Source organism: Corvus hawaiiensis, chromosome 24 (genome assembly GCF_020740725.1).
Source record: "Corvus hawaiiensis isolate bCorHaw1 chromosome 24, bCorHaw1.pri.cur, whole genome shotgun sequence".
Taxonomy (NCBI): domain Eukaryota; kingdom Metazoa; phylum Chordata; class Aves; order Passeriformes; family Corvidae; genus Corvus; species Corvus hawaiiensis.
In genome coordinates this window covers 8,610,857-8,638,302 of record NC_063236.1, presented here as the reverse complement: position 1 = coordinate 8,638,302, position 27,446 = coordinate 8,610,857, and the positions used below count along the sequence as shown (strand labels likewise).

Below are 27,446 nucleotides of genomic sequence, written 5' to 3'. Positions count from 1 at the left end.
CGCTGCTCCGGCGGGCCCGGCCCGGCCCCGATCGCTCCGGGCCCGACCGGGGACCCCCGGACCCGCCGGGCCGGGCAGGGGCAGGGCCGGGCCGGGGGCCCCGACACGCTCCAGGCCCCGGGAAGGGCCGGGTTGGGGGCCCCAGCACGCTCCGGGCTCCGGGAAGGGCCGGGCCGGGGGCCCCGGGCCGCAGCTCCCGGACGGCCGAGCCGGGAGCGCCTCAGGTACCGAGCCGCGCCTGGAACGGGGCCGCGGCATCGCCCCCTGTCCCCTCCCCTCGTGCCCCCCCCTCCCCGGGCTCCCCCGGCCGCCCTTCGCAGCCAATTCCCCGGTAATCCCCCGGGACTCGCCCCTTCCTCAGGCCCCTCGGTCCCACGGGCTCTGCAGGCCCGTCCTCCTCCCTCCATCCCCTTCCTCATCCCTTCATCCCCTTCCATGTCCCTGCAGCCCCATCCTCCTCCTCCCTGCAGCCCCTTCCGCCTTCCTTTTCCTCGTTCCTGCAGCCCCTTCCTCATCCCTGCAGCCCCTTCCCCATCCCTGCAGCCCCTTCCTCATCCCTCCGTCCCTTTCCTCCTCCAGCCCCTTCCTCATCTCTCCAGCCCCTTCTCCTGGCCCCTCCTGCCCCCAGAGCTGCCTCCCTGCTCCCTCCCTCCTTCCCTCGCAGGCTGGGGGATGTGTTGGGTCTGTCCCTGGAGGGGTTGATGTGGGACCAGGTGCTTTTCCACACGAGGTTTCCGTGTGTCCCTGTGCAGGGGGTGTCGGGGTGCCCCGATCCTTTGGGATTAGGGGGATCCTCTTCTCCAGCTCTGGGTTTAAGAGAAGGGCTGGCAGGAGGGTGAAGGCACGAGGGGCTTCTGCAGGCTGGGGGTTTGGGAGGAGGGAACAACCTGGCTGGGAATTTGGGAGAGGTGAGCCTGGTCCAAGCAGGGCTGGGGAGGATTTAGGTTGGGATGCTGGGAGTCTGGATGGGGCTGGTGGTCTTAGGAGGGACCCACTCCTGCTGTGGGGTGTTTGGGGTGTTTTTAGTGACTGGCTGAGCTCTGAACTGGCGCACAGGTGTTGGGAAGGTGTTGGAAGTGCAGAGCAGGAGACTCGGGAGTTTCTGTGTGAAAGGGATGCTGCTGAAATATTCACCAGCGAGGAGCAGTGGGAAGCGCCGAGGGAGTGTTCAGGCAGCTCGTGGTGGTTTTTTAGTTCATTTGTTCAGTCCTCACTGTAAAAACTGTCCTTGATCAGCCACAGCACTTGAGGCTGACCCCTCGTAGGTGGGGGTGGAGGGAGAGAGGAGTAAAGAAAGAGGGGGCAAAGGCAGAATGTTTTCTCCAGCTGTTGTTCCTGAGGGATTTGGGGGGTCCTGAGGAGGGAGCGGGAGGGCACAACCACAGGACACAGCCCCCAGTGCCCGGATCAGACCGAGCAGGATCTGTTGCTAAATTATTGCCCAAAGCCTGTGAGGGGAAGGAATCCGTGCTGAGCCGAGAGAGCAGGCAGGCTGGCTGGGGCGGGTGTGGGGCGGCACAGGGAGGGTGTGGTGCTGCTGTAGGGCTGGCAGGTGTGTGCGGGAGGGCAGCTGGCACCGGCTTCCTTTGTTCCTGAGAAGCGTTCTGGGCAATTGGCAGGGCTAGGGCAAGGTGGGGAATTCTCCAAGGGCCAGAGTGAAGGCACGGGGGTGCAGTGGGAGGTGATTTAGGAGCTGTTTTGATGTAAAAATGGAATGGGACCCCTTGGCAACTCAGGGGTGGCTCTTCCCCCTCTCTCCAGGCTGGAAGGGGGCCCAGGGCAGTTCTGCCACTCCATGATCCATGGTTTGATTTGGAGAGGGGGGAGGCAGACTCTGGCATGGCAGAGGGAAAAGCTCCCAATGGAAAGAGGCTCCCAATGGAAAGAGGTTCCCAATTTGCCGGGCTGGGATCATCCTGGTGGCTCGGATGGAGAGATCCTGAGCTGCTCTCAGGGCACACCTGGCATCATCCCCTGTTTCCTGCCCGGGGCTGGATCTGGAGTCCTTTAAGTTTCCATCAGGGACAGCAGAATTTCACATTTCTCACTACAAGTGCAAAACCCAGGAATATTTCTCACTCCTACCTGATCCTTGCACTGACTGGGTCAGATATCAGAGTTTTAGTGTTTTGTGGCCTTTTTTGTTTCTCCTGCTCCAAAGCAGAGCAGCTGCTGGTTCTCTGACCCTGAAGGACCTTCCCTGCAGTGAAGGCACCTCCTCATTCCTCAGCAGCAGCTGCCTCACCACCCCTGGCTGCTCAGTTTTATTTTATTCACTCCTCTGTAGGATCCTAAGGATCCTTTTAGGATCCCAAAGCCAGGAAGTAAAACACCTCTTCTTTAATTTTCGTTTTAGCTGTGTGTTTCTCATTGTCGTGCAGAGTTTTCTGTGTTGATATAAATGTGGTTCATTAAACACGAAATGCACCCACCTTCCTTGGGATGTTTGAAGGGAAGTTCAGTCGCTCTCCCACCCCCTGCTTTTTAATTTTCTCTGCTTTTATCATTGTTTAATTGTCTTCTCCTTGCCAGGTGGAAGATGGGAGTGTTTCCCTCGTGTTTTAGGTGAAACCTGCTTGCCATGAAGTCCTGAGGGAGATAGAGGGACTGCAGCGGGAATTCCTTCTCCAAAACAAACCCAACAACTGCCTGATGGTAAGAAACCTGTTGGTTTTAATTAGTGTTACATCAATCAAGGAGCAGAGTGAAGAGTTGGAGCTCCAAACCCCCTGGGATGGATGGGGGAGGGATACTGGGAGAGGGCAGGAGAGTTGGACTGGGAATGTGATTGTGGCCCGGTTTGTGTCCTGTCCCCAGGGATTGCCTCTCTGCCTGGCGTCATGGGGAGCTGCTGCAGCTGTCTGTGCACAGACAGCATCCCAGACAACCACCCCACCAAATTTAAGGTAAATTTTTACCCCTTCAACCCCATCAGAGGGTGTGGGACAGCTCTGACTGCACGAGGGGAGAGCAAACCTCTGCCCCTGCACACAAGCATCCCTCGAGAGGATTTGCAAATTCATCACTTCTGCTTTGGGCTTTTTTTTTTCCCCCCTTTCCTTAAAAAACTCCTGCTGCAAATGTGTTTGTATTTGCTGCTGAATTGTCTCTGCTTGGGAAATGCGAGGAAATGGGGGACTGGAGAGAAAAACCTTTTATTGCTCAGGGCTGTGTTCCAGAGCCTGGGCTCAGACACAGCAGCTGAGCTGCCAAGCTCGCAGGCTCCAGGGCTGACAGCTCGGCGCCTCTGCCAGCCATGAATCCCTGCTCTCAGCTGGGAAAAAGGCAGCAGGAAATGGAGGGGAATCCATGGAATTGCAGTGCTCCGTGGGTGGGCTGGTGTGGGTAGCAGTGAGGGGCACCTGGAGGGCCCTGTCCAGCTCTGGAGCCTCACGGCAAGGGAGACATCGAGGGGCTGGAGCGTGTCCAGGGAAGGAATGGAGCTGGAGCACCTGGAGAAGGGTCTGGAGAACTCCTGAGGGAGCTGGGAAGGGGCTCAGCCTGGAGCAAAGGAGGCTCAGGGGGGACCTTGTGGCTCTGCACAAGTCCCTGACAGGAGGGGGGCAGCCGGGGGCGGTCTGACGAGGAATCAGCCTGAAGGGACAGGATGAGGAATCAGCCTCAAGCTGCACCAGGGGAGGTTTAGGCTGGAAATCAGGAGGAATTTCTGCATGGAAAGCATGGTCAGGCCTTGGAACTGCCCAGGGAGCTTTGGAGTCCCCACCCCTGGCGGTGCCCACCTGGCGATGGATCGAAGCGGGCATTTTGACCTCGCTGATCCCGGAGCTCTTTTCCCACCTCAACCAATCCGTGGCTCTCATTTCCCCGCTGGGTCCCCTGCAGGTGACCAACGTGGACGATGAGGGGCACGAGCTGGGCTCGGGGGTGATGGAGCTGACGCAGAGGGAGCTCATCCTGCACACGCACAAGCGCGACGCCGTCAGGTGGCCCTACCTGTGCCTGCGCCGCTACGGCTTCGACTCCAACCTCTTCTCCTTCGAGAGCGGCCGCCGCTGCCACACCGGGCAGGGTCAGTCCCTGGGGGGGCTCCCTGGGGGTGGCAACGCTGAGATTTCTCTCCCCAAAGGCAGCTGCTCCTCGTGTCTTCCCGAATTCCTGGCGCTCAGGGTGTCCGCAGCCTCTTCCCCCCGGAGTGTTGGTGCACGTGTGGGGGGGTGCTGTGGATTAAAAGGGTTAAACTGGGTGTAAATCTGGTGGCCTTGCCTTGCTGGTGCTCGTGGGGATGCTGGTGGAGCATTTTTGGGGTTGTTACTCTGTGCTCTGGGGCAGGAGGGGTGGCTGGGCGTCCCTCAGGAGCTAAAAGGCGCTTGCAAGGCTTGAGGCTTTGTTAAGCATCGTTCAGCTCACGATAAAGCAGCACCTGCACCTTTTTCCGGGTCCTTTTTGGGATTTTTTATTCCACAGAGTAACAATTGGTTGAGTTGTGTTTTCCTCAGTGCTTTTCCCCTAAATTGATCAGTGCTGGTTCTGCTCAGAGCTCTGATTTTGGGCCTGGCAGCACTTTGTGACAGAGGAAAAAGAGTTCCACGTTTCCCTGCTGTTCTGAGCATGCAGAGGGAAGTGAGTCACCCAGGAGCACTGGGAATAGTCTGGGAATAGAGGAATTACAGTTTGACAATGGGGCCTGTTGGTTCCTTTACCAGTCTGTCTCTCTTGCTTTTAAAAAGAGCTGAATATTTTCTTGGCGTCTGCATCCCCTTGGGAGGAAAAAAAAAGTTGTTTCCTCATTCTGTTAATGTGTTTGTAAACTCCAGAAGGACTCCTGTGAGTGCCCAGGGTCTGTGTGGAAGCTGCAGTGGCATCTGCTGCTGTTTAATATTGATTTCAGTGGGGTTTTCCTCTCCTGTCAGGGAATTTGTCCTTTGGTTTCTGCTTTGCCTTTTGCAGGGTCGAGGATCAGTGATGAAAATTGAATGCAGTGATAAAAATTCTGCCTCTCTGTGTGGTTTGGTTCTGTTCAGGCAGAGCTCTCCCATCCTGCAGAAATTTTACCAGAAACACTTCAAGCAGAAATGAGAGGGATGATGGGTTTTGTTGCATTTTCTCCCTTCCTTGTAGGATTTTATGCTGCTTATTAATTTTACCTGGAAGCCTCCTTGCTGATGCTGCTCCCCACCTGAGTCAAGGCAATCCAGCTATTTTTTTTTTGGCCAGAACGTGGAAAACGTGGTTCTTTGGGAGCAGCCCTTGTTGCCAGGCTGTTCCTGTTGCCATGGCTTTGGTGTGTGCGTGTGCCAGCCTGGGATTGGTTCCTGGGCTGGGCTGCTCCTTTGGGGAGAGACTCTTCAATCCCAGAGATTTTTCAAAACGCGACGTTCCCGTCCCTCCCTCCCGTGCACGGGGCCCAGTCCAGCTTTGAGGAGTCACTGCCTGGATTTTCCCCTGGGAAGGGATGGACTGGGTGCCAGGGGAGTTCAGATGGAAGAGGTGATCAGTTCCCCTGGCCCTCCACACCCGTGTGGTGTGAGGTACCACAGCTCTGAGGGGGTTTGAAGCCAGGCTGGATGGAGCTCTGAGCAACCTGGGCTTGGGGAAGGTTGGCAGTGGAACTGGATGATCTTTAAGGTCTCTTCCCACCCGAACCATTCTGTATTCCATGATTTCTGCTGGTATTTCCTGAATAATCCACAGGGTTTTGGTTGGTTTTCTGTGGCTGTGGCTTGGTTGTGTTAAACAACAGCAGAAGAAATCAGAATTCATTTAGAAGTGGGAATAACACATCTTTTTAAAGCAGGATCACTTCCTTGCTTCTCTGACCCTCCTCTCTGGCCCTGGCAGGGATTTTTGCCTTCAAATGCTCCCGAGCAGAAGAAATCTTCAACCTGCTGCAGGAGCTGATGCAGTGCAACAGCATCAACGTGGTGGAAGAGCCCGTGGTGATCACCAGGAACAGCCACCCCTCGGACCGGGAGCCGGCCCGGAGCCCCCAGCCACCCACCAGTAAGAGCCCATCAGTGTGTGGGGACAGGAGAGGGGACACAGGGCTGGGGGTCATGTCTGCAGTGCTCCCATGGAGCTGCCCGTGGAGCTGTCCCATGTGTGCTCCTGTGCTAAAGGCCCCCGCTCGTTTCCCGTGGGGAATTTGGTTTCCGAGGAAACGACGACACGAGAAGCCCTTCAAAGAGTCAGAGCTGTCACCCCTCAGCTGGATTTTGCTGGGCCACCACGTCCAAGTGGCCTCTCCTGAGTAGCTCTTGGGAGGGTCAGGCAGTTTCTGCAGGAAGCCACATGTGGATGGCTCAGTTCCTGTCTCCATGAGGAATTCCATAGATTTAAAGGAAGGCTTTTCCCTTGTGTCTCCTGGACAGGCTGGTTTTACCTTCCAGGGTGTCTAGAAGTGCCCAGGTCATTCTGAAAGTGTAAAAATAATTCTATTTTGTACCAATTTAATGCTTCTCTGCCCTGATTCTCTCACAGCTCTGGGCTACACTGGACTTCCCAATGGATTTCACAGCTTCCCTGGAGAATCCCTGTCCTACTCTGCAGCCCGGCACCCCTCAGTGAGCAGCCTGAGACATTCCTCTGTGGGGGAAGACTCAACTCACCCCCTCCTGGGCCCTGAGGAGCAGGTAAACCCACCCTCAACTCTGCTCTGTGCAATTCTGGGTTTCCTTCCCTCAGAGCTCAGGGGATCCTCACACCTTGCCACTCTTTTTATTCTCTTCACTTCATTTTGCTCCTGGAGGCTCCTGCTCTCTGACACTTCACTAGAAATGATGCCCTGTCACAAAAATCTGACTTGTGTCCTCAACCCACTGGTATTTGGGTGGCAGCCACCTGTCAGCTGTCACACAACCCCTCAATTCAGACCCTTTTTATTTTTAGTTTTGAGGTTCAGCTCTTTGCTCTCCATTGTAGAATTTTAAGATTTTTCCTACAAAACCCAGGGAAGCCTGGGCAGGTGTGAGGGTTGTGGGATCACTTGAGGAGGTAGTTTGTGAGTGGCCATGTGCATCAAGCATGACACAGAATCCCAGAATCACTGAGGTTGGAAAAGACCTTGGAAAAGATTAAATCCAACCTGTGCCCGATGCCCACCTGTCACCCAGCCCAGAGCACTGAGTGCCACATCCAGGTGACACCTCCAAACCTCCCTGGGCAGCCCCTTCCAAAGCCTGACCACCCTTTCCATGAGGAAATTCCTGCAGATGCCCAACCATGTGGACACACAGTGCGGATCTGCAGCTGGGCTCTTTTTGTCTCTCTCCCAGCCCACAAAACCTAAACCAACTTCTACATTTTACCTCCCAAAACCTTCCCGACTTCCAAAATCCCTTTTTCTCCCGTTCCACCAGATGAATTCCCCTCTCCTGGTGGTTTCTCAGCTGCTTTGCTCTGGTCTCTGCTCTCTCCTCCTGTCACTGTCCCTCTGCTTCTCTCCTTGCAGTCCCACACCTACGTCAACACGGCCACCGGGGAGCCGGAGCCGAGGGGCCGGCACTGTATGCACTCCTTGCCTGAAGCCCACCCTCCTTTCCCCCCTAGGAACCACAGCTGCTCCCTGGAAGACCGAAACCCCCAGGTCTTCCTGCAGCCTGCAGGGGAGGTGAAATTCGTGCTGGCTCCCACCTCCGGCTACCGCCGGCTGTGCCGGCATCCCCGGGAATGCCGGGCGCACCTCTGCCCTCCCAACAACAACAACAACGAGTGTCAGGAGGGGTGTCCATCCCCTCAGTGCATCTACGAGAACCTCAACGGGCTGGTGGCCCCCAGCACCTCATCCCTGTGCCGGGCCGGCCGCTCCAAAGTGTCCCGGGAGGACGGGAGCTGCTCCCATCGCCGCTCGGCGCTGCTGCACTACGAGAACCTGCCGGCGCTGCCGCCGGTGTGGGAGCTCCAACCGGCCCGGCACAGGGACGAGGACGCTGGCACGGCAGCCACGCCATCCCCCAATGGCTTCTCCGAGGCTGGCGAGGAGGAGCCCCTGCAGAATTCCCTGAGCTCGGAGAGCGCGGCCCTGCAGCCTCGCCGCTCCTTCCTGCCCAGAGCCCGGCGCAGCCGCCTGCCCAACGTCTTCAGCTTCGACTTCCCCCGGCCCTGCCCGGAGCCTCCACGGCAGCTCAACTACATCCAGGTGGAGCTGGAGCCTGAGCCCTGCAAGGGACAGCAGGACCCCCGGGTGCCACCCCCTGCCAGCCCCGGTGGCCGCCACACCGACTCGTACGCCGTGATTGACCTCAAAAAGACGGCGGCCATGTCCAGCCTGCAGCGGGCACTGCCCAGGGACGATGGCACCTCGAGGAAAACGCGGCACAACAGCACTGACCTGCCCCTGTGAGGGGCCCCAAGTGCCAGCCCCGTGTCGTGGCTTTGGTCCCTGCCCCTCGCTGTGCCCTGCCCCGTGTGGCTCCCATTCGCCATTGTTCGCCCATTCCCTGGGGGGGCTGCTGCTGTTGAGGTTCGTCTGTCCCTCCGTCCTCCCCTCTCTGTGTCGCTCGTTTTTCAAGCCTTGTGGGATGTTTGGTGACTCTGAGGGTTGAACTCCGGGCGGGAGGTGCCAGCAGTGACGTGGCACCGCCTGGGGTGGGGCAGAGCTGAGCCAGAGCTGGGCAGTGCCATGGGCGAGTGCTCCCAAAACCGAGCGGCTTTAGGAGCTCCGTGCCAATCGAGCCTGTTTCCTGTGGATGTCACACCTCCAGGAGAGCTCCAGGAGGCCACTCCAGAGCTGGGGTTTGCCTTGTGGTTCCAGAGGTCCCTGGAGACGACGGAGCTCACGCCGCCGTGGCCTTTCCACCCTCAGCTCACTGTTCCCTGTGTTCCTGAAGCTTTTTATCCTTCTGTCCCTGTCTCAGATTCAATTTAAATTGGGCAGCTGCAATTCAGCGAGGAGGACACAGAGCCATGGGCACTCACTGTGATCACAGAAACCTGATTGCCTAAATCCTTAAAATTCCCTTCCCTGCTTTAGGAGAGGAGGGAAAGGCCACAACCATGAAGGAGGTTGGAAGTTTGGTCTAGAAAACTTCACTTGTGCCATACCCTGCTTTGTTTTTTTGGAGGGTTCTTTTCGGCAGCTGCTGAGAAGTGTTGTGGATTTATTTATTTGTTTACTTATTTATTTATGAACTGCTCCTTCGCATCCCAGTTTGTTGCCAAACTGGTGCCAGTCCGCAGCGTGTGCTCGCTGGGGCTCGCTCCTGCTTGGGGGACAGGTCCCAAAAGATCTCGGTGGCTTTGCTCAGCCACCAACTGGGGGGAAAACACTGTGGAAAAGAGCAGCTGGGAATCAGGAATTTATGAACTCGGGCCTGACTGTCACGGGGTGGGTGGGAAATGGAATGGGAGACGTGGGAGTGGGAGTGGAGCCGCCGGGCAGCCGAGCTTGGAGTGGCATCAAAGTCGTTGCCTACACCCACACGCCTGGCTGGGGTTGGGAGCAGCCTCTGTTCGGTGTTGGGAGTGAATGTGCAGATTGTTCCCTCAACTACGGACCTGGAAGGGCTAAAATTTCGGGTAAATTTGTGGCCTTTTGCTGTGGATTTTTGTCTCGATGCCGGGGCTGCGCTGAGCTGCCCCGGGATGTCCCCCCGCCCCTCCCCGCGGGACACGCGGCGGCGGCTCGGCCCTTCCCTGGATTTCTGTGTGCCTGTTCCGATGGAGAGCAGCGCTCTGGGTGCTCTGGAGCCTCACCTCCTGCTGGCTGTGTCCGTGTTCCTCCCGGGACAGGAGCTGGATCCGTGCCCAGCGAGGGTCCTGCTGCCTGCAGAGACGTTGCCAAGCCTCACGTCCCCCTCGTCCTTTGGTGTTTCCCGGTGTTGACGTCCATGGAAGAGGAAAGAACCCCATCCCTCAGCTCCAAGCTGCTTCTGAGAGCCAGGAGCTTGATTCCCAGGGTTTGGAAGTTCAGCCTTTTTTTTCTTTTTTGGTTTTTGGTGCTGTCATGTCCTATTGAGCCGTGACCCTGTCGGGAGCGAGGCCACGTGTCCCAAGTCTGAGTGGTGCCATGTTTGTGTCGCAGAACGTGGAGTTCTTAGCTTGCTGTTGCACTATAAATTCCAGGTGTGCCACATGCTTCAATCCACTGGTTTTTCTTTCCATTTTGGAAGTCCTCGTGCTCGTCTTCCATTCTTTCGTCCGCCCCGTCCCTTGTGTCACCCGTAACGGAAAGGAAACCCAAGTAATATATTTTTATATGTATAACAAATGACTTTATTTGAAGGAAAAAGACAACCCTCCCCCCCCCCCCCCCCAAGTAATGTATCCCCCCTAAATCCAGCTTTCATTTAGGGAAGTGAGAGAAGAAATTGTTTATATCTATATCTATATATAAATATAAATATATAAAAGTTAACTGCATTAAGCTTTAAATAAAGTATTTAAATAAAGAGTTTCTAAGCTGTCGGTGTCACCCTCTGGGACAGCACAGCTCCCTTCTGGAGCCTCTGTAGGAACCTGCTGGAGCTGAGAAATACAAAATTCCTTTTCCCTTTTTCCCCAGAAAGGGCAAAGAGGATGAAATGTTTTCCGTTTCCATGGAGGAGGAGGTGAGGGCCCTTTCCCACCCCCTTTCCAGGTGGGTTAAATTCCAGGGAATGTGCTGGGCTGGGCTCTTTGTGCTCAGGGCTGGGGCTGTCCTTGGGTGCTGCCCGGTGCCACCAGCGTGGCCACGTGTCCCTGAGGGTGGGATGGAAAGGTCTGTGAGCTCCTGGGAGCAGGGAATTCCCTCTGGTGTTCCTTAAAAAGTCTGGCAATCCCATTTCGGTGGCTCCACGAGAGCTTTGTGTTGGGAAATCCATCTTGGATCACCTGAACTGCTGATTTTACGTCCTCCAGGTGATCTGGGCTGTCCCAGCCGCGCCTCCCTTCCCTCCTTGGCGAATCCAGTGTTCCCAAAGGATGCTGGAAGCGGCAGTGACAGGGACACAGCACATCCTTATCCTGGTTATCCTGCGGGATGCTGCTCCTTTTCTAAGAAGGAGAAGAATTCCCTGGACCTTGAAGATGAGGAAGGACCGAGCTGATGGCAGCTGCCCATTCCAGCGTGGAGCATCCTGTGCTCCGTGTCCCCTCGTGTCCCCTCTCCCCTGCTGGCTCAGCAGGCTGAGCTCCAGCGCCATCCCAAACTCCCCGGGAAGCTTTGGCAATGGAAAGCCGGTCTCAGCTCATTGTTTGCGGTGGGTTGTTCCACGTTCGAGCCATTAAATGGGAATTGTAGTGCCGGCAGCCAGGATGGAACTCGGGGATTTCAGGGTGCGCGTCGTGTTCACATCCCAGTGATTTCCCCCTCTTTTTTGCTCTTCTGGAAAACTTCCCCAGACCTGTGCCCGCACTAAGCCACGAGGACTCTTTGAGAATTCCGCAATATCCGTTTTTGCGGGAGGAGTGGAAGCGCAGGGAAGCAGCGGAGCCGTGTCCGGCGCTGGCTCCGCGGTTCCCGGAGCCCCGGGAGCTCCGGTGACACATTTGGGATTCTCCGGCGCAGTGTCGCAGCTTCCTCTAGTGGCCGTGGGAGAAACCAGAGGAGGATCCGGGTTTGGGTTGGGAAGTGAGGAGGGAATCCGAGTCCGTGCTCTCTCATCCCTTCGGTTCTGGGATTTGGGTCTTTTCGGAGTTTTTGCCTGTGGTTGTTTTATTTGGGTTGGGAATGTTTCCCCAATCTGTTTTGTCCTTAGGGAACCTTGTCAAGGTGGATTTTATGGATTTTCCTTTGGGTCTGACACCGCTCTGCTGGGCTTGGATGGGAAACTGGATGGGATACCCGGTGATCCCTCCAGCCATGGAATATCCTCCCAGTTTTCAGCAGAATCCTCCCCCTTGGTGGATGCATCCATAAATCTGCATTTGGGTTTCAGGGATCCATCCTGGCCTCTGTGCATCCAGCTGGTACAGATGGGTGGGAAAAACCATCCAAAACCTGCTCTGGAGTTTGTCCCCGGAGCTGAGGGGACGCTCGGAGCTCTCCTCCTCTCTGCCCCAAGCTCAGGTGGTTCAGCTTGGTGTTCTGGTAACTGGAAAATTGGGAAAGGAGCTGCTTCAGTGGAATGTTTGCTGAGACTTCGGTTCTCAAAAAGGGTTTAGGCAGCAAAATGAGGTGGATTTGGGTGGTGGCTGAGCCCTGGGGGTGGGAGCTGGGCTGGAGGTTCCAGTGCTTGCCTGGGGACTGGGTCTGTGTGGCCCCATTGGGGGCTGACCTGTCCTCGCTGGGCTCCTTCCTCCACTTGGAATTGTAATTTAGGGATGCTTTGTGAGCAGCCATGGGCTGAGCAGAGGGAATATCACAGCCTTGACCTTTCTAAGTGGTTCTTGTTTGAGTCTGAGTTAATCCATCAGATTTCTTCCCCAGGTATTTCCCCCCTGCTGAATTCCCAAACAGATCTCCCCCTCTTCCCTTTCCCAAGAACCCATTGGTAGGAACAGAGCTTCTCCCAGTGTTCCAGTGTCTTACCATGGGAGGGTTTTTTCTCTTTTAACCCATTTTAGGTGTTTTTCCCTCAGGGAAGGAGGTGGGAATCCCTGTGAGCTGTGCCTGCCTTACAGGGAGGGGAAAGGAGAGGTGCTGAGGGTTGAAGGATCAATATTTCTGCAGAGAAAACTCGAATGTGTTTGTTGTTTCTGAGGAATTGTTGTTTTTATTACCTAAATTGTGCTGTTTACTGGCAGGAAAACCAAACCAGGGGTGGCACTCCAGCTCCCTGTTCTCTCATTGTCTCTCTGTGTGATGCTGCTCAGCCTGCTCAGGTGGAGGATCATTAATGAATGATGGTTAACGAACCCATTTCCTAATTCCAGCCTCTGGGAGGGCTGCCCTCTGTGTTTCTGGGAATTTTTGTCTTTCCCCCAAACTCGGCTGGTCTGGAAATGCTGCTCAGAGGCAGCAGAACAGGTTTGGGTTGCTGTTACTGGGGGTGAGTTCATTAGTGAGAACCCTGGGAGCTTTGAAGTTGGCAATTACAGGCCAGGGGATGGAAAAGGCTGATTGTAAAGATGGGATCTAATCTGTTTTCCTTCCCTAAGTGAGCGGGATTTTTCCAGCTGAAAGGCCCTGATGCTTCAGTGTCACCTCAAACCCCTCCCGTGCCATTCCTGTCCTTGTCACCGGTGCTGGTGCCTTGGCCACTGAATTTCTGATGTGGCAGAGGAGCAAAGGTGCTGTGGGGATTCGGCTGCCCTGAGCCGGGGGTTGCTGTGCAGTTGTTCCTTTGGGTTATTCCCACGGAAATCCAGCCAGTCCCTCTCTGAGGAACAGCTCTGTGCCCTGAGGATGGCTCCTGGTTCGCCTTGAAGTGTGAAACTGTGCAGAATAAATGGAATGGGATGTCCTGGCTGGTGGCACGTTTACAGGACAATTCCATGTGCTGCTTCCCCTCTGTCAGTGTGAAGCCATTTCCTTTGTCCTGTCTCTCCATGCCCTTATCCAAAATCCCTCTCCACCTCCCTTTGAGCCCCTGTAGGTCCTCAGCATCAAGAAGTCACTGATCCTCTCCTGGTTTGGGAATTTAAATGCCTGACGTGGAGCCCAACCTTTTTATTTACAGCTGATTTACCCATCTTTCCCTCACAGAGAAAGAGGAGTCTTTCTTTTGATGTGATGGACGCTGTTCCTGTGTACTGTGGCCTCTGTTTTGGAAATAAAACACTAAAAGCAGCTCGTGCAGCACCGAGGGGAGGATCGGAGAGCTTGTGTGGGTTCATAAACACAGCTGCTCCGGGGGCAGAGAACCATGGAATCCCAGACTGGTTTGGGTTGGAAGGAACTTAAAAACCACCCAGTTCCACCCCTGGCGTGGCAGGGACACCTTCCACTATCCCAGGTTGCTCCAAGCCCCAATGTCCAACCTGGCCTTGGACACTTCCAGGGGTGGGACAGCCACAGCTTCTCTGGGAATTCCATCCCAGCTCCTCCTCACCCTCACAGGGAAGAATTCCTTCCCGATATCAAACCTAAATTTCCTCTCTTTCAGCCTGAACCCATTCCCCTTTTCCCTCACTCCAGTTCCTCATGAACAGCTCCTCTCCAGCTCCTTGTAGCCTCTCCAGGTCCTGGAAGGGGCTGTGAGGTCTCCACAGAACCTCCTCTTCTCCAGGTTCCACAGGCTCCTCTGGAGCGCTGGGCTCACCCCCTGCAGCATCCCGGGAAAGGCAGTGGGGTCACAGATGGGATTCCCTGGGTTGGAGCTGGGCCACCAAACCAGCTCAGAAGAGAAACTGAAAGCAAAGCAGAGGGAATGCCCGGAGGCCTGTCCTGAGGGAAATCCCGGGAGCAGCGCGGGTGCGCGATCCCCGCTCGGCGCGGTGACTCCGGCTCTCTGCGAATCCAGAATTCCTGCTGGACTAATTCCCTCAGAGCTGCCCCACTTTGGGTCAAAAAGGGCCAGAAAGTGCTTTTTGAATGTGTGTGAGTGCCGCAGAGGGCACCTGCTCCCCGTGCCCCGTGGGGCCGTGCCGGGAGCGGGCGATGCTCTGCTGGCATTCCCATAACCGCGCCCCGCTTCCCGCCAGGATCCGCTTCTTTACCCGATCCCAGTGCCCCGATCTTTCCGCCAATCCTGCTGGCAAGCACGATAACCGCCGTGTGACGCTCTCAATATCCAGAGGAGGCCACGCACGCTGCCCGGTGCTCCCGAGGGAATGGAATCCGTGCGGAGCGCTGGTGCGGGATGAGCGGCGAGAGCGGTGCCGGGTGATGGAGAAGGTGTTGGGTGATGGATTCGGGATGCAAGCAGGGCTGGAGGAGCTCTGAAAAATACCTGGGCTCTAACTAACAGGATAACGGCCCGTTTGCCAGAAAATATTTAGGTTATCACCAAAAAAGCTTTGGTTTGTTGGCCAGAAAATATTTAGGTCGCCAGCAAACCCATTCTGGTGCATTTCCTACAGAATATTCGGGTTATAACTCAAAATGTTCTGGTTGGTTTGGGTGCTTGTTGGCCATTTGGGAAGTGTGGGTTTGTGGATCCTTTGTTTTCACGGGGGGAAAAAAGCAAACAAGGAATTTTCTGACTTTCTGGGCTGGTGTGAGGATGTAGAGAGTGGGTTAAACCCCAAGGGTGGGTTGCACCTTCCTGGCGGTTACAGCACCTGCCTTTGGATATGGGATGGGGAGGGAATCGTGTGCTCCACAAAATAAACAAATGAATGGAAAAATGGGTGGTTTCTGCCCAAATGGGGAAAGCAGGAGCAGGTAGGACATGGAAACGAGCTCATCTCCTGGAGTGAAGGTCTGGGATGCTGATGAAGAGGAGAAGGCAGGACAGCACTGAGGACCACCTTGGAGGAAACCAGAGAAGGAACCTGGGGACGGTCCTGGAGGAAACCAGAGAAGGAAGCTGGGGACCCCCTTGGAGCAAACCAGAGAAGGAAGCTGGGGACGGTCCTGGAGGAAACCAGAGAAGGAAGCTGGGGACAGTCCTGGAGCAAACCAGAGAAGGAAGCTGGGGACCATCTGGAGCAAACCAGAGAAGGAACCTGGGGACGGTCCTGGAGGAAACCAGAGAAGGAAGCTGGGGACAGTCCTGGAGCAAACCAGAGAAGGAAGCTGGGGACCATCTGGAGCAAACCAGAGAAGGAAGCTGACGGGCTCCATCTCCTCGCCGCGTGTCCCGGGAAAGCCTCTCCGCCGGCCGCCTCCATCCCCGCTCTCTGCAGCGGCGGAAGGAGGGCAGACAAAAGCGTTTCCCTCCCTCGCCAAGAGCCGCGAGTCCCTTTGTCCCGGGGCAAGGCTTGCGCGGGTTTTGGCGAGCGCAGCCACGGCCCAGCGCGGTGACGACGTCGGGTCCCTCGTCCCCGATAAGCGCTGACCCCTTATCGGATCGCTCCCCTTTGATCTCGCCCCCGAGGCCGTGCGCAGCTCTGCCCTCGGGACGCCGATTCCGCAGGATCCTCGTGGCCCGAGGCACAAAGAAGCCCTTGAGGCCGGGGCTGCGAGAGGTGCTAATGGAAAGCGGAGGTCAGCAGATAAGGGCCGGCGCTGCCTCCCGGGATAAAAGCGGGAGCCCGGGCAGCCCTGCCCGGCTGCCGCCGCCTCCCGAGGGGTGACCGTGGAGCTGCTCGGCACCATGAAGTGGCTCCTGGTGGTCCTGGCGTGTCTGCAGCTGGCGGAGGGGGCGGTGAGGTGGGTGAGCTGTGCGGGAGGAGCGGGGAGAGGGCGGGGAACGGAGCTCGAGGATGCTGAGCCGTGGGGAGAGCGGCGGGCGGCACCTCCACGGCGTGGGCACAGCCCGGGGCAGCTCCTGGGGACATGGAGAGATCCTGGGACATGGAGAGCAGCTCCTCGAGACACGGGAGCAGCTCCTGGGGACATGGAGAGATCCTGGAGACACGGGAGCAGCTCCTGGGGACATGGGGAGCAGCTCTTGGGACCTGGGGAGCAGCTCGGGGGACATGGAGAGCTCCTGGGACATGGGGAGTGGCTCCTGGGACATGGGGAGTAGCTTCTGGGGACACGGGGAGCAGCTCCTGGGACATGGAGAGGAACTCCTGGAGACACGGGGAGCAGCTCCTGGGACACGGGGAGCAGCTCCTGGGACACGGGGAGCAGCTCCTGGGGACACGGAGAGCAGCTCCTGGGACATGGAGAGCTCCTGGGACCTGGAGAGGAACTCCTGGAGACACGGGAGCAGCTCCTGGGACATGGGAGCAGCTCCTGGGGACCTGGAGGGCTCCATGGACCTGGAGGGCTCCTGAGGACCTGGAGGGCAGCTCCTGGGATATGGAGAGCAGCTCCTGGGGCCGTGGAGAGCTCCTGGGACCTGGAGAGCAGCTCCTGGGATCTGGGGCATGGAGAGCTCCTGCCATGGCTCAAAGGAGCCCAGAGAACTGAGCCTTTGAAAATGCCCAAATCTTCTTAATTTCTGCTCTGCTCATTTGGGTTTTCTCTCCCTCTGTGCAGGATCAGCCTGAAGAAAGGCCAGTCCATCCGGGACAAGATGAGGGCAGCGGGGGTGCTGGCTGATTTCCTGAAGCACATTAAATATGATCCCGTGAAGAAATACCAGCCCAGCCAGGGCTCTGTGGTCAGCGAGCCCATAACCAACCACCTGGACGTGAGTGCCCCACGCTCCCCGTCACTGCCTGTCCTCCCTCCTTCCTGGCTCCTTCCAGAGCAATCTGGACACTCCTGAGCCTCCAGGAAATGAGAAATTCCTCTTTTTCCCCCCCCACTCTTTTAAGCTTCTGTTTGGAACTTTAAGGAAGGTCTCCCCCAGCCACAAAGAGCGAGGCTTTTCTGTAGACAACAAACCTACAGTAATTATTTAATATTTCGTTTTTTGGGGGGAGAAAATGCAGGATGAGAGCTCGGTGTGCTCCTGTGTGGTTGGGTCTGAGAGTGAGCCTGGCACTGGGATGCCAGGCTCAAAAAACATTCCCTGTTTTTTGCAGTCCTCCTACTTCGGAGAGATCAGCATCGGGGAACCCCCCCAGAAGTTTTTGGTGCTCTTCGACACCGGCTCCTCCAACCTGTGGGTGCCCTCCACGGACTGCAAGAGTCCTGCCTGCTGTGAGTACCCCCAGATGCTGTGAGCAGACCTACTACTGCTCCTAGGAGTAATTAGTGCTAATTAGTACCAGCTATTATCCCAGCACTGCAGGGCTTGATGCGTTTCAGAGCATCCCAGACTGACCAAGCCAAGATGGGTTTAGGTGCCAGTGGGTGCCTTTTCTTTGTCCCTGTTCTTCCTCTGTTGGGGACATCACGATGCCAGACCACAAATGACCCCGGGATGCTGATCTGGGATAGCTGGTGCCTTCTTTGGGAAGCACAGAGCCCTCTGCCTTCTTCAGGGATGGCCAAATCCCCACGGCCATCCCAGGAATCTCAGGCTGCTCCCTGGTTATCTGTAGCCAGGCAGAGGGAAGAGGAAAACCGGGAATTGCGGAGCTGATGTCCCGCTGCCAGCAGAGCTCATCCCTCACGGTGGAAGAGTGATGGGGATTTCACCGTGAGGGCTTTGCTCTTGTGGTTGTGATCCCTGGAGAGGGATCCAGGCAAAACTGGGCTGCAAACCCCAAAACCTGAGAGAGAACCACGGGGTAGAGGAGCAGCCTGTCCCTGGGGATGATCCCAGCGGAGCAGCCGGCAGTGAAATCCCACTGCAGCACATGCCCAGGGCTTTTCCCTTCTTCTCTCTCTCCCCCAGTCAACCACGCCAAGTTCAAGCCCCGGCACTCCGCCACCTTCACCCCCAGTGGCCAGTCCTGCACCGTGTCCTACGGCAGCGGCTCCGTCACCATCGTGCTGGGCTACGACACGCTCAGGGTGAGCGCTCCCCGTGCCATCCCTGCCCTCCCGCTGCTGTGTCCTGGCTGGGTGTGCCCATGGAATGAGCCCGGGAGCAGCCTAAGGGCCGATCTCATGTCCTATGTAGCCAAGGCTTGGACAAACCCTGGGCAGAACCGATACGAAGCGTTTATTGCCACCCTCAGCCACACAGCTGGGCTTTGGCTGGGTTTTAACCCAGTTCCTGGGGGTTTTTCCCGATTTTCCCCACTGCCTGGTGCTGTTGGCACCAGCTGGGACCCTGCAGTGCTTTCGGAGCAGCAGCCACCCCTCGGGTTTGCCCGGCTGACCCCGGATCCCCTTCCCCTGCAGATCCAGAGCATCACCATCACCAGCCAGGAGTTCGGGCTCAGCCAGGACGAGCCGACCCAGCCTTTCTACTTCGCGGATTTCGATGGGATCCTGGGAATGGCGTACCCCTCGCTGGCAGTGGGAGGGATGGCCACGGCTCTGGAGGGGATGCTGGAGCAGAACCAGCTCGCCGAGCCCGTCTTCAGCTTTTACTTCTCACGGTAAAAACCTTTCAGGGCGCTCTGCACACCCTGGTGTGCCCTGCCTGTCCCCAGGAGGGTTCCTTAGGGATTTATCCCTCTCTAGCCCACGTTTATCACACGGATTTCCCCATCCCTGCTGCCGTGACTCTGCTTTTTTGCAGCCAGCCCACCTACGAGTACGGGGGAGAGCTCATCCTCGGGGGCATCGACCCTCGGCTCTTCCAGGGGAACATCACGTGGGCGCCGGTGACACAGGAGCTCTACTGGCAGGTGGCACTTGAGAAGTGAGTGGTGTTTGTACCTCTGGCCATCACCCCCCTGGCTCAGCTGCAGCTTTGCAGAGCTCGAGGTGTCTGATTTAGGGGCCAGTGGGTGCCCAAAGCCACGTCCTTGTCCCCGTTCTCCTCCCAGCTTTGCCATCGAGCAGTCAGTGAGCGGCTGGTGCAGCCAGGGCTGCCAGGCCATCGTGGACACGGGGACATTCCTGGTGACGGTGCCCCAGGAGTACATAGAGAGCATCCTGGAGACCCTGGGAGCCCAGGAGACCAGCTTTGGGGTGAGTGCACGGGGATTTTGGGGGGTGTGGAGCACTGGGGAGCCTTGCGTGGGAATCAGAGCCCTGGGCTCAACCGGGTCCCACAAAACTCATGTGGCAGCTGCAGAACAAGTGACAGTGAGGATGAGGGGACTGAGAAAGGTGGGGGTGTTCAGCCTGGGGAAGAGAAATTTGTGTGGAGACCTCACAGCCCCTTCCAGGATCTGAGGGGGCTACAGGGAAGCCAGAGGGAGACTTGGGACAAGGGCCTGGAGTGACAAGGGGGATCCTTGGACAAGGGGGAATGGGTTCAGACGGAAGGAGAGGAAACTGAGGTTTGATATAGGGAGGGAATTCTTCCCTGTGATGGAATTCCCAGAGAAGCTGTGGCTGCCCCCGGATCCCTGGAAGTGTCCAAGGCCAGGTTGGACGGGGCTTGGAGCAACCTGGGATAGTGGAAGGTGTCCCTGCCATGGCAGGGGTGGGATGGGATGAGCTTGAATTCCCTTCCAACCCAAACCATTCCATGATTCCACGGCGTGGCACCGCCAGGGGATGGAGTGTTTGTCACCCTGGCACACGATGGCCTCCGTCCTCTCCGTGCTGTCACCTCCTCTGTCCCTGTCCCCGCAGTATGCAGTGGACTGCAACGGGACCCAGGACATGCCCCCCATCACCTTCGTCATCGGCGGCGCTCAGCTCCCGCTCTCCCCCTCCGCCTACGTCCTGAACGTGCGTATGGGATCCACCCTGACAACACCCTGGGGGATCCACCCTGGGAATTCCCTGGGGGCTCCATCCTGCTGAATTCCCCCGTGGGATCCATCCTGACAATTCCCCGTGGGCTCCACCCTGAGAATTCCCCGTGGGCTCCACCCTGCTGAATTCCCTGGGGGCTCCACCCTGACAATTCCCTGGGGGCTCCATCCTGACAATTCCCTGGGGGCTCCATCCTGAGAATTCCCTGGGGGCTCCATCCTGCTGAATTCCCTGTGGGCTCCACCCTGAGAATTCCCTGTGAGCTCCATCCTGCTGAATTCCCTGGGGGCTCCACCCTGAGAATTCCCTGTGGGCTCCATCCCACTGAATTCCCTGTGGGCTCCACCCCGACAATTCCCCATGGGCTCCATCCTGCTGAATTCCCTGAGGGCTCCACCCTGACAATTCCCCATGGGCTCCATCCTGCTGAATTCCCCGTGGGCTCCACCCTGACAATTCCCTGTGGGCTCCATCCTGACAATTCCCTGGGGGCTCCATCCTGCTGAATTCCCGAGGCACCGGGAGGAACCTGGAGCTCCCTGCCGGCAGTGATGCTCTCCCTGTGCCCGTTCGAGGCTCTGGCCCCCCGTTCTTCCCCTCCTACAGAGCAAAGGCTACTGCACCCTGGGCATCGAGGTCACCTACCTGCCCTCCCTGGACGGGCAGCCCCTCTGGATCCTGGGAGACATTTTCCTCAAGGAATATTACACCATCTTCGACCTGGCCAACAACCGCGTGGGCTTCGCCCTGTCAGCCTAGAGGGACGAGGCAGCAAATTCCAGCCCCTCTCCTGGCCCGGCACAGCTCTGCCAACACAGCTGGAGTGCCACAGCGTTCCCAGGGACATTTCCATGCCCACATGAGCCCCCATCCCTTGGGATTTCTGTGTCAGTGTGTCCTCACCGCCTCCTGTAACAAATAAACCGCAACATCCCAAACGGTCTCTGAGCTCCTGGGTTTGTTGGGAGCAGCCTGAGGGGTTCCGTGGCTCATAATCCCTTCCTCCAGCAAGGTAAGTGCTGGGATAAGCTCCAGGCCCTGGGATAAAGCCCCAGGGATGGGCAGCGCCCACCTGCAACCCTCGGGAAACCTCAGCGGGGAAGCCCCGGACCTTCCTTGCAGCTGGAAAAGGTTTGACAGAGCCCTGTGGTTTCTCTGAGGCTGTGAGGTGAGTCACGACACTCGAATGACCCCTCAACCCTGGAGCGGGGCCGTTCAGCCTGGGAAAACTGCGCTGGAATATCAGGAATTGGCCGAAGGGGATGGGGAACACCCTGGGCGGGGGAAGGTTGGGTGACCCCGCTCTTTCCCGGCAGCCAGGGTCGTTTCTTTGAAGTTCTTTGTCACCGGGGCTCGTTCTCAGGTGCGTTCACAGCTCTGTCGCTTCCCGGGGGAAGGACACGAAGCGCTCCAAGCTTGGTGTCGAAATATTGACACAGGCTGAGGGCGCTGAGACACAGATTGGGTGGGCGCGGGCAGCAGGGAAGGGCATTTCTCCTCCTCATCCTCCTCCTCCTCCTCCTCCTCCTCCTCCTCCTCCTCCTCCTCCTCCTCCTCCTCCTCCTCCTCCTCCTCCTCCTCCTCCTCCTCCTCATCCTCATCCTCATCCTCATCCTCCTCATCCTCCTCATCCTCCTCCTCATCCTCCTCATCCTCCTCATCCTCATCCTCCTCCTCCTCATCCTCCTCCTCATCCTCCTCCTCATCATCCTCCTCATCCTCCTCATCCTCCTCCTCATCATCCTCCTCATCATCCTCATCCTCCTCATCCTCCTCATCATCCTCCTCATCTCCTCATCCTCCTCATCATCCTCATCATCCTCATCCTCCTCATCATCCTCATCCTCCTCATCCTCCTCCTCCTCCTCATCCTCCTCCTCCTCCTCCTCATCCTCATCCTCCTCCTCATCCTCCTCATCCTCCTCCTCCTCCTCCTCCTCCTCCTCCTCCTCCTCCTCCTCCTCATCCTCATCCTCCTCATCCTCCTCATCCTCCTCATCCTCCTCATCCTCCTCATCCTCCTCCTCATCCTCCTCCTCCTCCTCATCCTCATCCTCCTCCTCCTCCTCCTCCTCCTCCTCCTCCTCCTCCTCCTCCTCATCCTCATCCTCATCCTCCTCATCCTCATCCTCATCCTCATCCTCATCCTCATCCTCATCCTCATCCCTCTGGAATGGGAACTTTCTGCTGGAAACGGGCTGGCGGTGGCAGGAGGCCACAGGCAGAGGCTGACCACGGCCCGGCCGATCTTTGCTCTCCCCTTTGCTCCCTGCAGGATCTGTCCAGGCCAAGGCAGGGAAACTTGGGGGGGGGGGGGGGGGGGGGGGGGGGTTGTGGAGGAGGGGGGAGGGAACTTCCCGAGCTTCTGAAGATTCCGAGCATCATTCCATCCCCAAAAACTTGGACGGAAGCAGCCAGCAGGGCTGCGGGCACCCCAAACACGGCTCATTCCCAGAACGCCAGCAGCAGGAATTCCCATTTGCTAGGAAGGGTGTGTGGTTTTGCCTTTGTTTTCCGGAAAGCTGGAGCTGGGCTGAAGGCGGGATAAAAAGCCTTGAACTCGGCGATAACGACCGCGTTTTGTTTTTTATCAGATGTCCCGTATTTGGTCTCGGTATCGGCGGCGCTGCCCCGAGAGCCGGGTCAGGAGGGAATTCAGGGTGGATGTGGTGACGAAGAGAAGGGTGGGAGCAGACACCGGGGGAAGGAGGAAGCAGCTGGGCACGGCTCTGCCCCTTCCCACCTTGTCCCCGTCCCGGAGCGGCCACTGAGCCACCGCCACCACCGGGGACATGTGGGGGCTGGCGCTGGCCCTGCTGTGCCTCCCGCTCGGGGAGGGGATGCTCAGGTGGGTCTGGGGCAGGGTGGGGTGAGGGGTCTGGGGGTGAGGGGTCTGGGGGCAAGATTGGGGTGAGGATGAGGGGTCTGGGGGTGAGGGTGAGAGTCTGGGAGTGAGGGGCCTGGGGGCAAGATTGGGGTGAGGATGAGGGGTCTGGGGGTGAGGATGAGGGATCTGGGACAGGATGGGGGTGAGGATGAGGGGTCTGGGGGTGAGGATGAGGGGTCTGGGGGTGAGGATGAGGGATCTGGGACAGGATGGGGGTGAGGATGAGGGGTCTGGGGGTGAGGATGAGGGGTCTGGGACAGGATGGGGGTGAGGATGAGGGGTCTGGGGGTGAGGATGAGGGATCTGGGACAGGATGGGGGTGAGGATGAGGGGTCTGGGGGTGAGGATGAGGGATCTGGGACAGGATGGGGGTGAGGATGAGGCATCTGGGGGTGAGGATGAGGGGTCTGGGGGTGAGGATGAGGGGTCTGGGGGTGAGGATGAGGGGTCTGGGATGGGATGGGGGCGGGGATGAGGGGTCTGGGACTGAGGATGAGGGGTCTGGGATGGGATGGGGGCGAGGATGAGGGGTGTGGCGAGGAGAGGGGCTCTCCCCCGGCACAGGGGGTGCACAGCTGGATCTCTGCACCCCGCAGGATCCCCCTGAGGAGGGGCAGGTCCGTGCAGGAGGTGATGAGAGAGAAGGGGCTGCCCGAGGGGTTCCTGAACAACCTGCGAGGGGACCCGGGGAGGAAATACCAGCTCAGAGGGGCCGTGGCTTACGAACCTCTGCTGAACCACCTGGATGTGAGTGCTGAAGCTTTGCCTTCCCCTCTGAGCCGCCTCGGCTTTTTGGGGAGCCCTTCTTGGCTTTGCTGGCTGCTGTGGGGGCTCAGCTCCCTCCCACTCCCCAGTTCAGGGCCTTGGGAAAGGTTTTTTTGGGCGTTTAGGCTGGCCCTGAGGGCTGGGTGGTGCTGGGAGGGCAGGAGGCATCGACTGGAGTTGGGACAGGGAAATCCCTTCTCCGAAAAAGCAGAGCTCATGGTTCCAGGGCAGATCCACCATTCCTGCTCCGTGTCCAGGGCAAATCATTGTCCCTCCCTGTGCTCTGGTGCCCTCCAGGACCACGAGCAGCAGTTTGGGGTTCAGAAACCTCCTTCAAAAAGGCAGGAACAGAAACCCACCCAGGTTCTTGTTCACAGACCTTCTACTTCGGGGAGATCGGCATCGGGACCCCTCCCCAGAATTTCTTGGTGATCTTTGACACCGGCTCTGCCAACCTGTGGGTGCCCTCCACCTACTGCCAGAGCCCAGCCTGCGGTGAGCACCCCTGGGGGGACCCCCGTGGGAGCTGTGACAGAGAAACCAGCGCCACCCGAGGGGGTTTGGGGCCACCAAAGCGGTTTTATGGCCCTTCCCCTGTGAAGCCTGTCTCTGCGGGGACAGGGCTGTCACCTGGGGGCTGTCACCTTCTGTCCCTGCAGGGGACCACGCCAGGTTCAACCACAGCCTGTCCTCCACCTTCCTGGGCACTGATGTGAGCTACACCCTGAGCTACGGGTTTGGGGACGTGGCCGTGGTGCTGGGGTGTGACACTGTGACAGTAAGTGACCCCTGAGGGGCTGGTGCACGGACACTTCAGGGAAAAACCAGTGCAGTTGGGTTAAAAGCTCAGTTTAAAACTCAGGGAGTACCTTAAAAGTACCTTTTTATTCTGGGGATTGGTTCCTGATTAGTTTAAGGTGTGTCAGCATGAATTCACTCCGACACTGGGATCTGCAAACAAACTCATTCCCAGTCCTCTGGGCTTTCCAGCCCCGATCTGGGATAAGGGAGGGATATCTTTGGCCGCAAGGATTTGCTTTGTGTACATCTGAGCTTTGTCCTTCCGGGGTGATAAGGAATGTTCTGTGCGAGACTTGCACGCACTGAAAATGGGATTTTAAACCGATTTAAGAGGCAAAACGGGGTTTGTGGGTATTTTGCTGGAATAAAAAGGGTGAGGGGACAAAACTGGGAGTCAGGCTGCTCCCGACCCCATGGGTGACGGGGAAGAGCTCAGCCTCTCCCAGTGCAGATTTAATCTTGCGACCAAACCCCGACATCTCCCAGCATCTTCCCTCTCCCTCCAGATCCAGAACATCATCCTCAGGAACCAGGAGTTCGGCCTGAGCCTGGACGAGCCCAGCAGACCCTTCTACTACCTGGGCTTTGACGGGATTTTGGGCATGGCTTACCCCGGTGTTGCCATCAGCGGCTTCCCCACCTTCCTGCAGAACTTGCTGCAGCAGGACCAGCTCAGCAAACCCCTCTTCAGCTTCTACTTCTCCCAGTGAGACCCTCAGGCAGCAGCTCCTTTTTCCACAGGCATGGCCTGGATCCATCCTTCCTTCCATCCACACCTTCTCCCCACACCCCTCTGTGCTCCACCGCTTTCTACAGAGCACAAATTCAGATTTTGGTCTGATTTAGGGGCTGATTTTGTGTCTTTCCAGCAACCCGACATATAATTACGGTGGGGAAGTCATCCTGGGAGGGGTTGACCTCCAGCTGTTCTCCGGGGAGGTTTTATGGGCTCCCGTGGTCCAGGAATTGTACTGGAAGATCGGCATTGAGGGGTAAGAGCTGCGCCACGGCTCGCAGCGGGTTTGGGGTGGGAAACTTCTCCCAACCCTTTTCCTGCTGCTTCCCCAGGTTCTCCATCGGGCTGTCGGTCACTGGTTGGTGCAGCCGAGGCTGTCACGGGATTGTGGACACTGGGACGTTCCTGCTGACCATCCCAGGGCAGTTCCTGCCAGCCCTGCTGCAGGCTCTGGGCGCAGAGCAGAGCGATTACGGGGTAGGTGGGCAGGATGGGGATGGTGCTGAGCTGTGAAGTGTCCCAGAATCCCCAAAGGAGCAAAATATCCCACCTGGAGCACCTCTGCTGTGGGGTAAAAATGGAATAATTCGGTAAATGCGGGTCTGGCACTGTCAGAGCTGTGCTGACCCTTCGGGAGCGTGGCTGTGGTGACCACTGGACAATGGCCAGTGCCAGTCCTGGGTGTCCTGACCCCTTTCTGCCTCTCCTGCAGTTCCTGGTTGACTGCAGCTCTGTCCCAGAAATGCCCACCCTCTACTTTGCCATCGGTGGAGCCTGGTTACCGCTGCCTCCCGCTGCCTACGTCCTACAGGTAGGTGGGATTTCCTCATCCCAGTGGGAATTTCCAGTTCTGCCCAGGAGAAAATCAGAGTTTCTTCCCAACACCGCATTTCACGGAGATTCCTCTGCCTGCCTGTGGCCGTGGGGAGCGAATTGGCTCGGGAACTGTGCTGGAATTGGCTCTTTTTCCCCCCAGAATGACAGCATTTGCACCGTGGGGGTGGAGAGCACCTACGTGTCCTCTGCCAGCGGCCAGCCCCTCTGGATCCTCGGGAATCTCTTCCTCCGGCAGTATTATTCCATCTTCGACACGGCCAACAACAGAGTGGGCTTTGCCATGGCAGCTTAGGGGCGCTGAGCATCATCCACGGGGGATTTTATCCCTTGGAACACCTTCTCCTCCTGGGATCCGGGCGTGCTGATGAGTTGTGGATAAAGGACTGGGAACCCAACTCGCGCTCGAGGCTTCCAGGCACTGGCTGAGCTTCTGGATTGCGGCAATGACAAATTTGGGGGCTTTTATTTTTATTTTTAATGGGAGCCAGATCCCTGCTGGAGCTTGCTGGGAAACCAGGATGAGTGGGAGAATTTCAGGCTGCGCTCAGGTTGAGGATTCCAGGGCTGAGCCCTGGCTGGAGGCTTCGGGAACCAGTTTGGAGCTGGATGTGTGGAACGAGGAGCTGCTGAACAGCTCCAGGGTCCTTGGGGTTTTTTTTTCCAAGGGGGACTTGCCCATGTGTGTTTGCAAATAAATCAGGGATGAAATCGGGGATTAAAGTGTCGTGCAAAGACGCTCCAGCTGAGGAAAACACCCTGGGTTTGTTCTCCAGGGCTAAAACTCATGGCTGCAGCCTCCAAGGAGGGCGGGGAGGAGGGATTTGAGGTGCCCGAGGCTTGGGATGTGTGGATGCTCCCAAGAGGAGCTGCTGGATGTGGTGTCAGATGGATTGGGACAGTGCAGGGTGCCCAGGGATGACCAGAGGCTGTTCAGTGGAGGTAATGCTCAGGAGATGCAGGACATTGCCCGTGGCACGTGACCACCCCAAAAACCTGCTGTTTCCAGCCAAATCTGCCAGCGGGATGATCCTGGCCACCAAAACCCCATCCTGTGGCCACAGGCAGGAGGTGGCAGGGTCACCTGGGGACTCGAGGTGCCATGGAGTGCCCTGTCTGCAGCTGGCCAGGGTCCCCACCGCCCCCTCCTGCTGCAGCCGCCTGTTCCCCATTCATCTCATCCCAAATCTCCTGGCACAGCTTCCCTGGCACCCCCCGGACCCCGAGGGTCCCATAGGGAGGGGGCAAAGCCCCCCGTGCCTCGAGCAGCTCCTTGCAGGTCACTGCTCGCGCTCCACGGCCACAACCAGCTGCACAATCCTGGTGCAAGGAGCGGGAAAACCCTGGAGCGAGGAGCTGCGTGATCCCCGTGTGTTCCTGGTGCAAGGGATGCACGA

General features: G+C 57.6%; 3 protein-coding genes across 4 annotated transcripts; all 3 read left to right on the top strand.

Moving 5' to 3' along the window:
• Positions 1 to 56: 56 nt before the first annotated feature.
• FRS3 (fibroblast growth factor receptor substrate 3) lies at positions 57 to 10,038 on the top strand. 2 transcript variants are annotated; one of them, XM_048328175.1, is made up of 7 exons: positions 57 to 224; positions 2,533 to 2,655; positions 2,818 to 2,906; positions 3,844 to 4,030; positions 5,800 to 5,961; positions 6,439 to 6,590; positions 7,507 to 8,211. In XM_048328175.1, exons 3-7 carry the CDS (start codon positions 2,841 to 2,843, stop codon positions 8,110 to 8,112), a joined length of 1,173 nt encoding a protein of 390 aa, XP_048184132.1. In that variant the 5' UTR covers positions 57 to 224; positions 2,533 to 2,655; positions 2,818 to 2,840; the 3' UTR covers positions 8,113 to 8,211. The 2 variants fall into 2 exon arrangements, with proteins under 2 accessions (XP_048184132.1, XP_048184131.1); XM_048328174.1 differs by having other exon boundaries at positions 58 to 224; positions 7,409 to 10,038.
• Positions 10,039 to 15,433: 5,395 nt separating this feature from the next.
• LOC125337857 (pepsin B-like) lies at positions 15,434 to 20,999 on the top strand. Its single transcript, XM_048328056.1, has 9 exons — positions 15,434 to 16,072; positions 16,850 to 17,003; positions 17,341 to 17,458; positions 18,099 to 18,217; positions 18,551 to 18,750; positions 18,894 to 19,016; positions 19,144 to 19,288; positions 19,901 to 19,999; positions 20,633 to 20,999. Exons 1-9 carry the CDS (start codon positions 16,017 to 16,019, stop codon positions 20,783 to 20,785), a joined length of 1,167 nt encoding a protein of 388 aa, XP_048184013.1. The 5' UTR covers positions 15,434 to 16,016; the 3' UTR covers positions 20,786 to 20,999.
• A 1,676-nt stretch (positions 21,000 to 22,675) lies between these two features.
• LOC125337855 (pepsin B-like) lies at positions 22,676 to 27,010 on the top strand. The gene is made up of 9 exons (XM_048328053.1): positions 22,676 to 22,874; positions 23,510 to 23,660; positions 24,056 to 24,173; positions 24,338 to 24,456; positions 24,986 to 25,185; positions 25,349 to 25,471; positions 25,548 to 25,692; positions 25,928 to 26,026; positions 26,192 to 27,010. Exons 1-9 carry the CDS (start codon positions 22,819 to 22,821, stop codon positions 26,342 to 26,344), a joined length of 1,164 nt encoding a protein of 387 aa, XP_048184010.1. The 5' UTR covers positions 22,676 to 22,818; the 3' UTR covers positions 26,345 to 27,010.
• The last annotated feature ends 436 nt before the right edge of the window (positions 27,011 to 27,446 follow it).

Bases quoted from the DNA above. Each gene is read 5' to 3' on its own strand.
- FRS3 (XM_048328174.1), top strand. From the start codon at position 2,841: ATGGGGAGCTGCTGCAGCTGTCTGTGCACAGACAGCATCCCAGACAAC. The intron at 2,907-3,843 runs GTAAATTTTTAC...GGTCCCCTGCAG, and splicing joins ACCACCCCACCAAATTTAAG to GTGACCAACGTGGACGATGA. The intron at 6,591-7,408 runs GTAAACCCACCC...CTCTCCTTGCAG, and splicing joins TCCTGGGCCCTGAGGAGCAG to TCCCACACCTACGTCAACAC.
- LOC125337857 (XM_048328056.1), top strand. From the start codon at position 16,017: ATGAAGTGGCTCCTGGTGGTCCTGGCGTGTCTGCAGCTGGCGGAGGGG. The intron at 17,459-18,098 runs GTGAGTACCCCC...TCTCTCCCCCAG, and splicing joins CTGCAAGAGTCCTGCCTGCT to TCAACCACGCCAAGTTCAAG. The intron at 19,289-19,900 runs GTGAGTGCACGG...CTGTCCCCGCAG, and splicing joins CCCAGGAGACCAGCTTTGGG to TATGCAGTGGACTGCAACGG.
- LOC125337855 (XM_048328053.1), top strand. From the start codon at position 22,819: ATGTGGGGGCTGGCGCTGGCCCTGCTGTGCCTCCCGCTCGGGGAGGGG. The intron at 22,875-23,509 runs GTGGGTCTGGGG...TGCACCCCGCAG, and splicing joins CTCGGGGAGGGGATGCTCAG to GATCCCCCTGAGGAGGGGCA. The intron at 25,693-25,927 runs GTAGGTGGGCAG...CCTCTCCTGCAG, and splicing joins CAGAGCAGAGCGATTACGGG to TTCCTGGTTGACTGCAGCTC.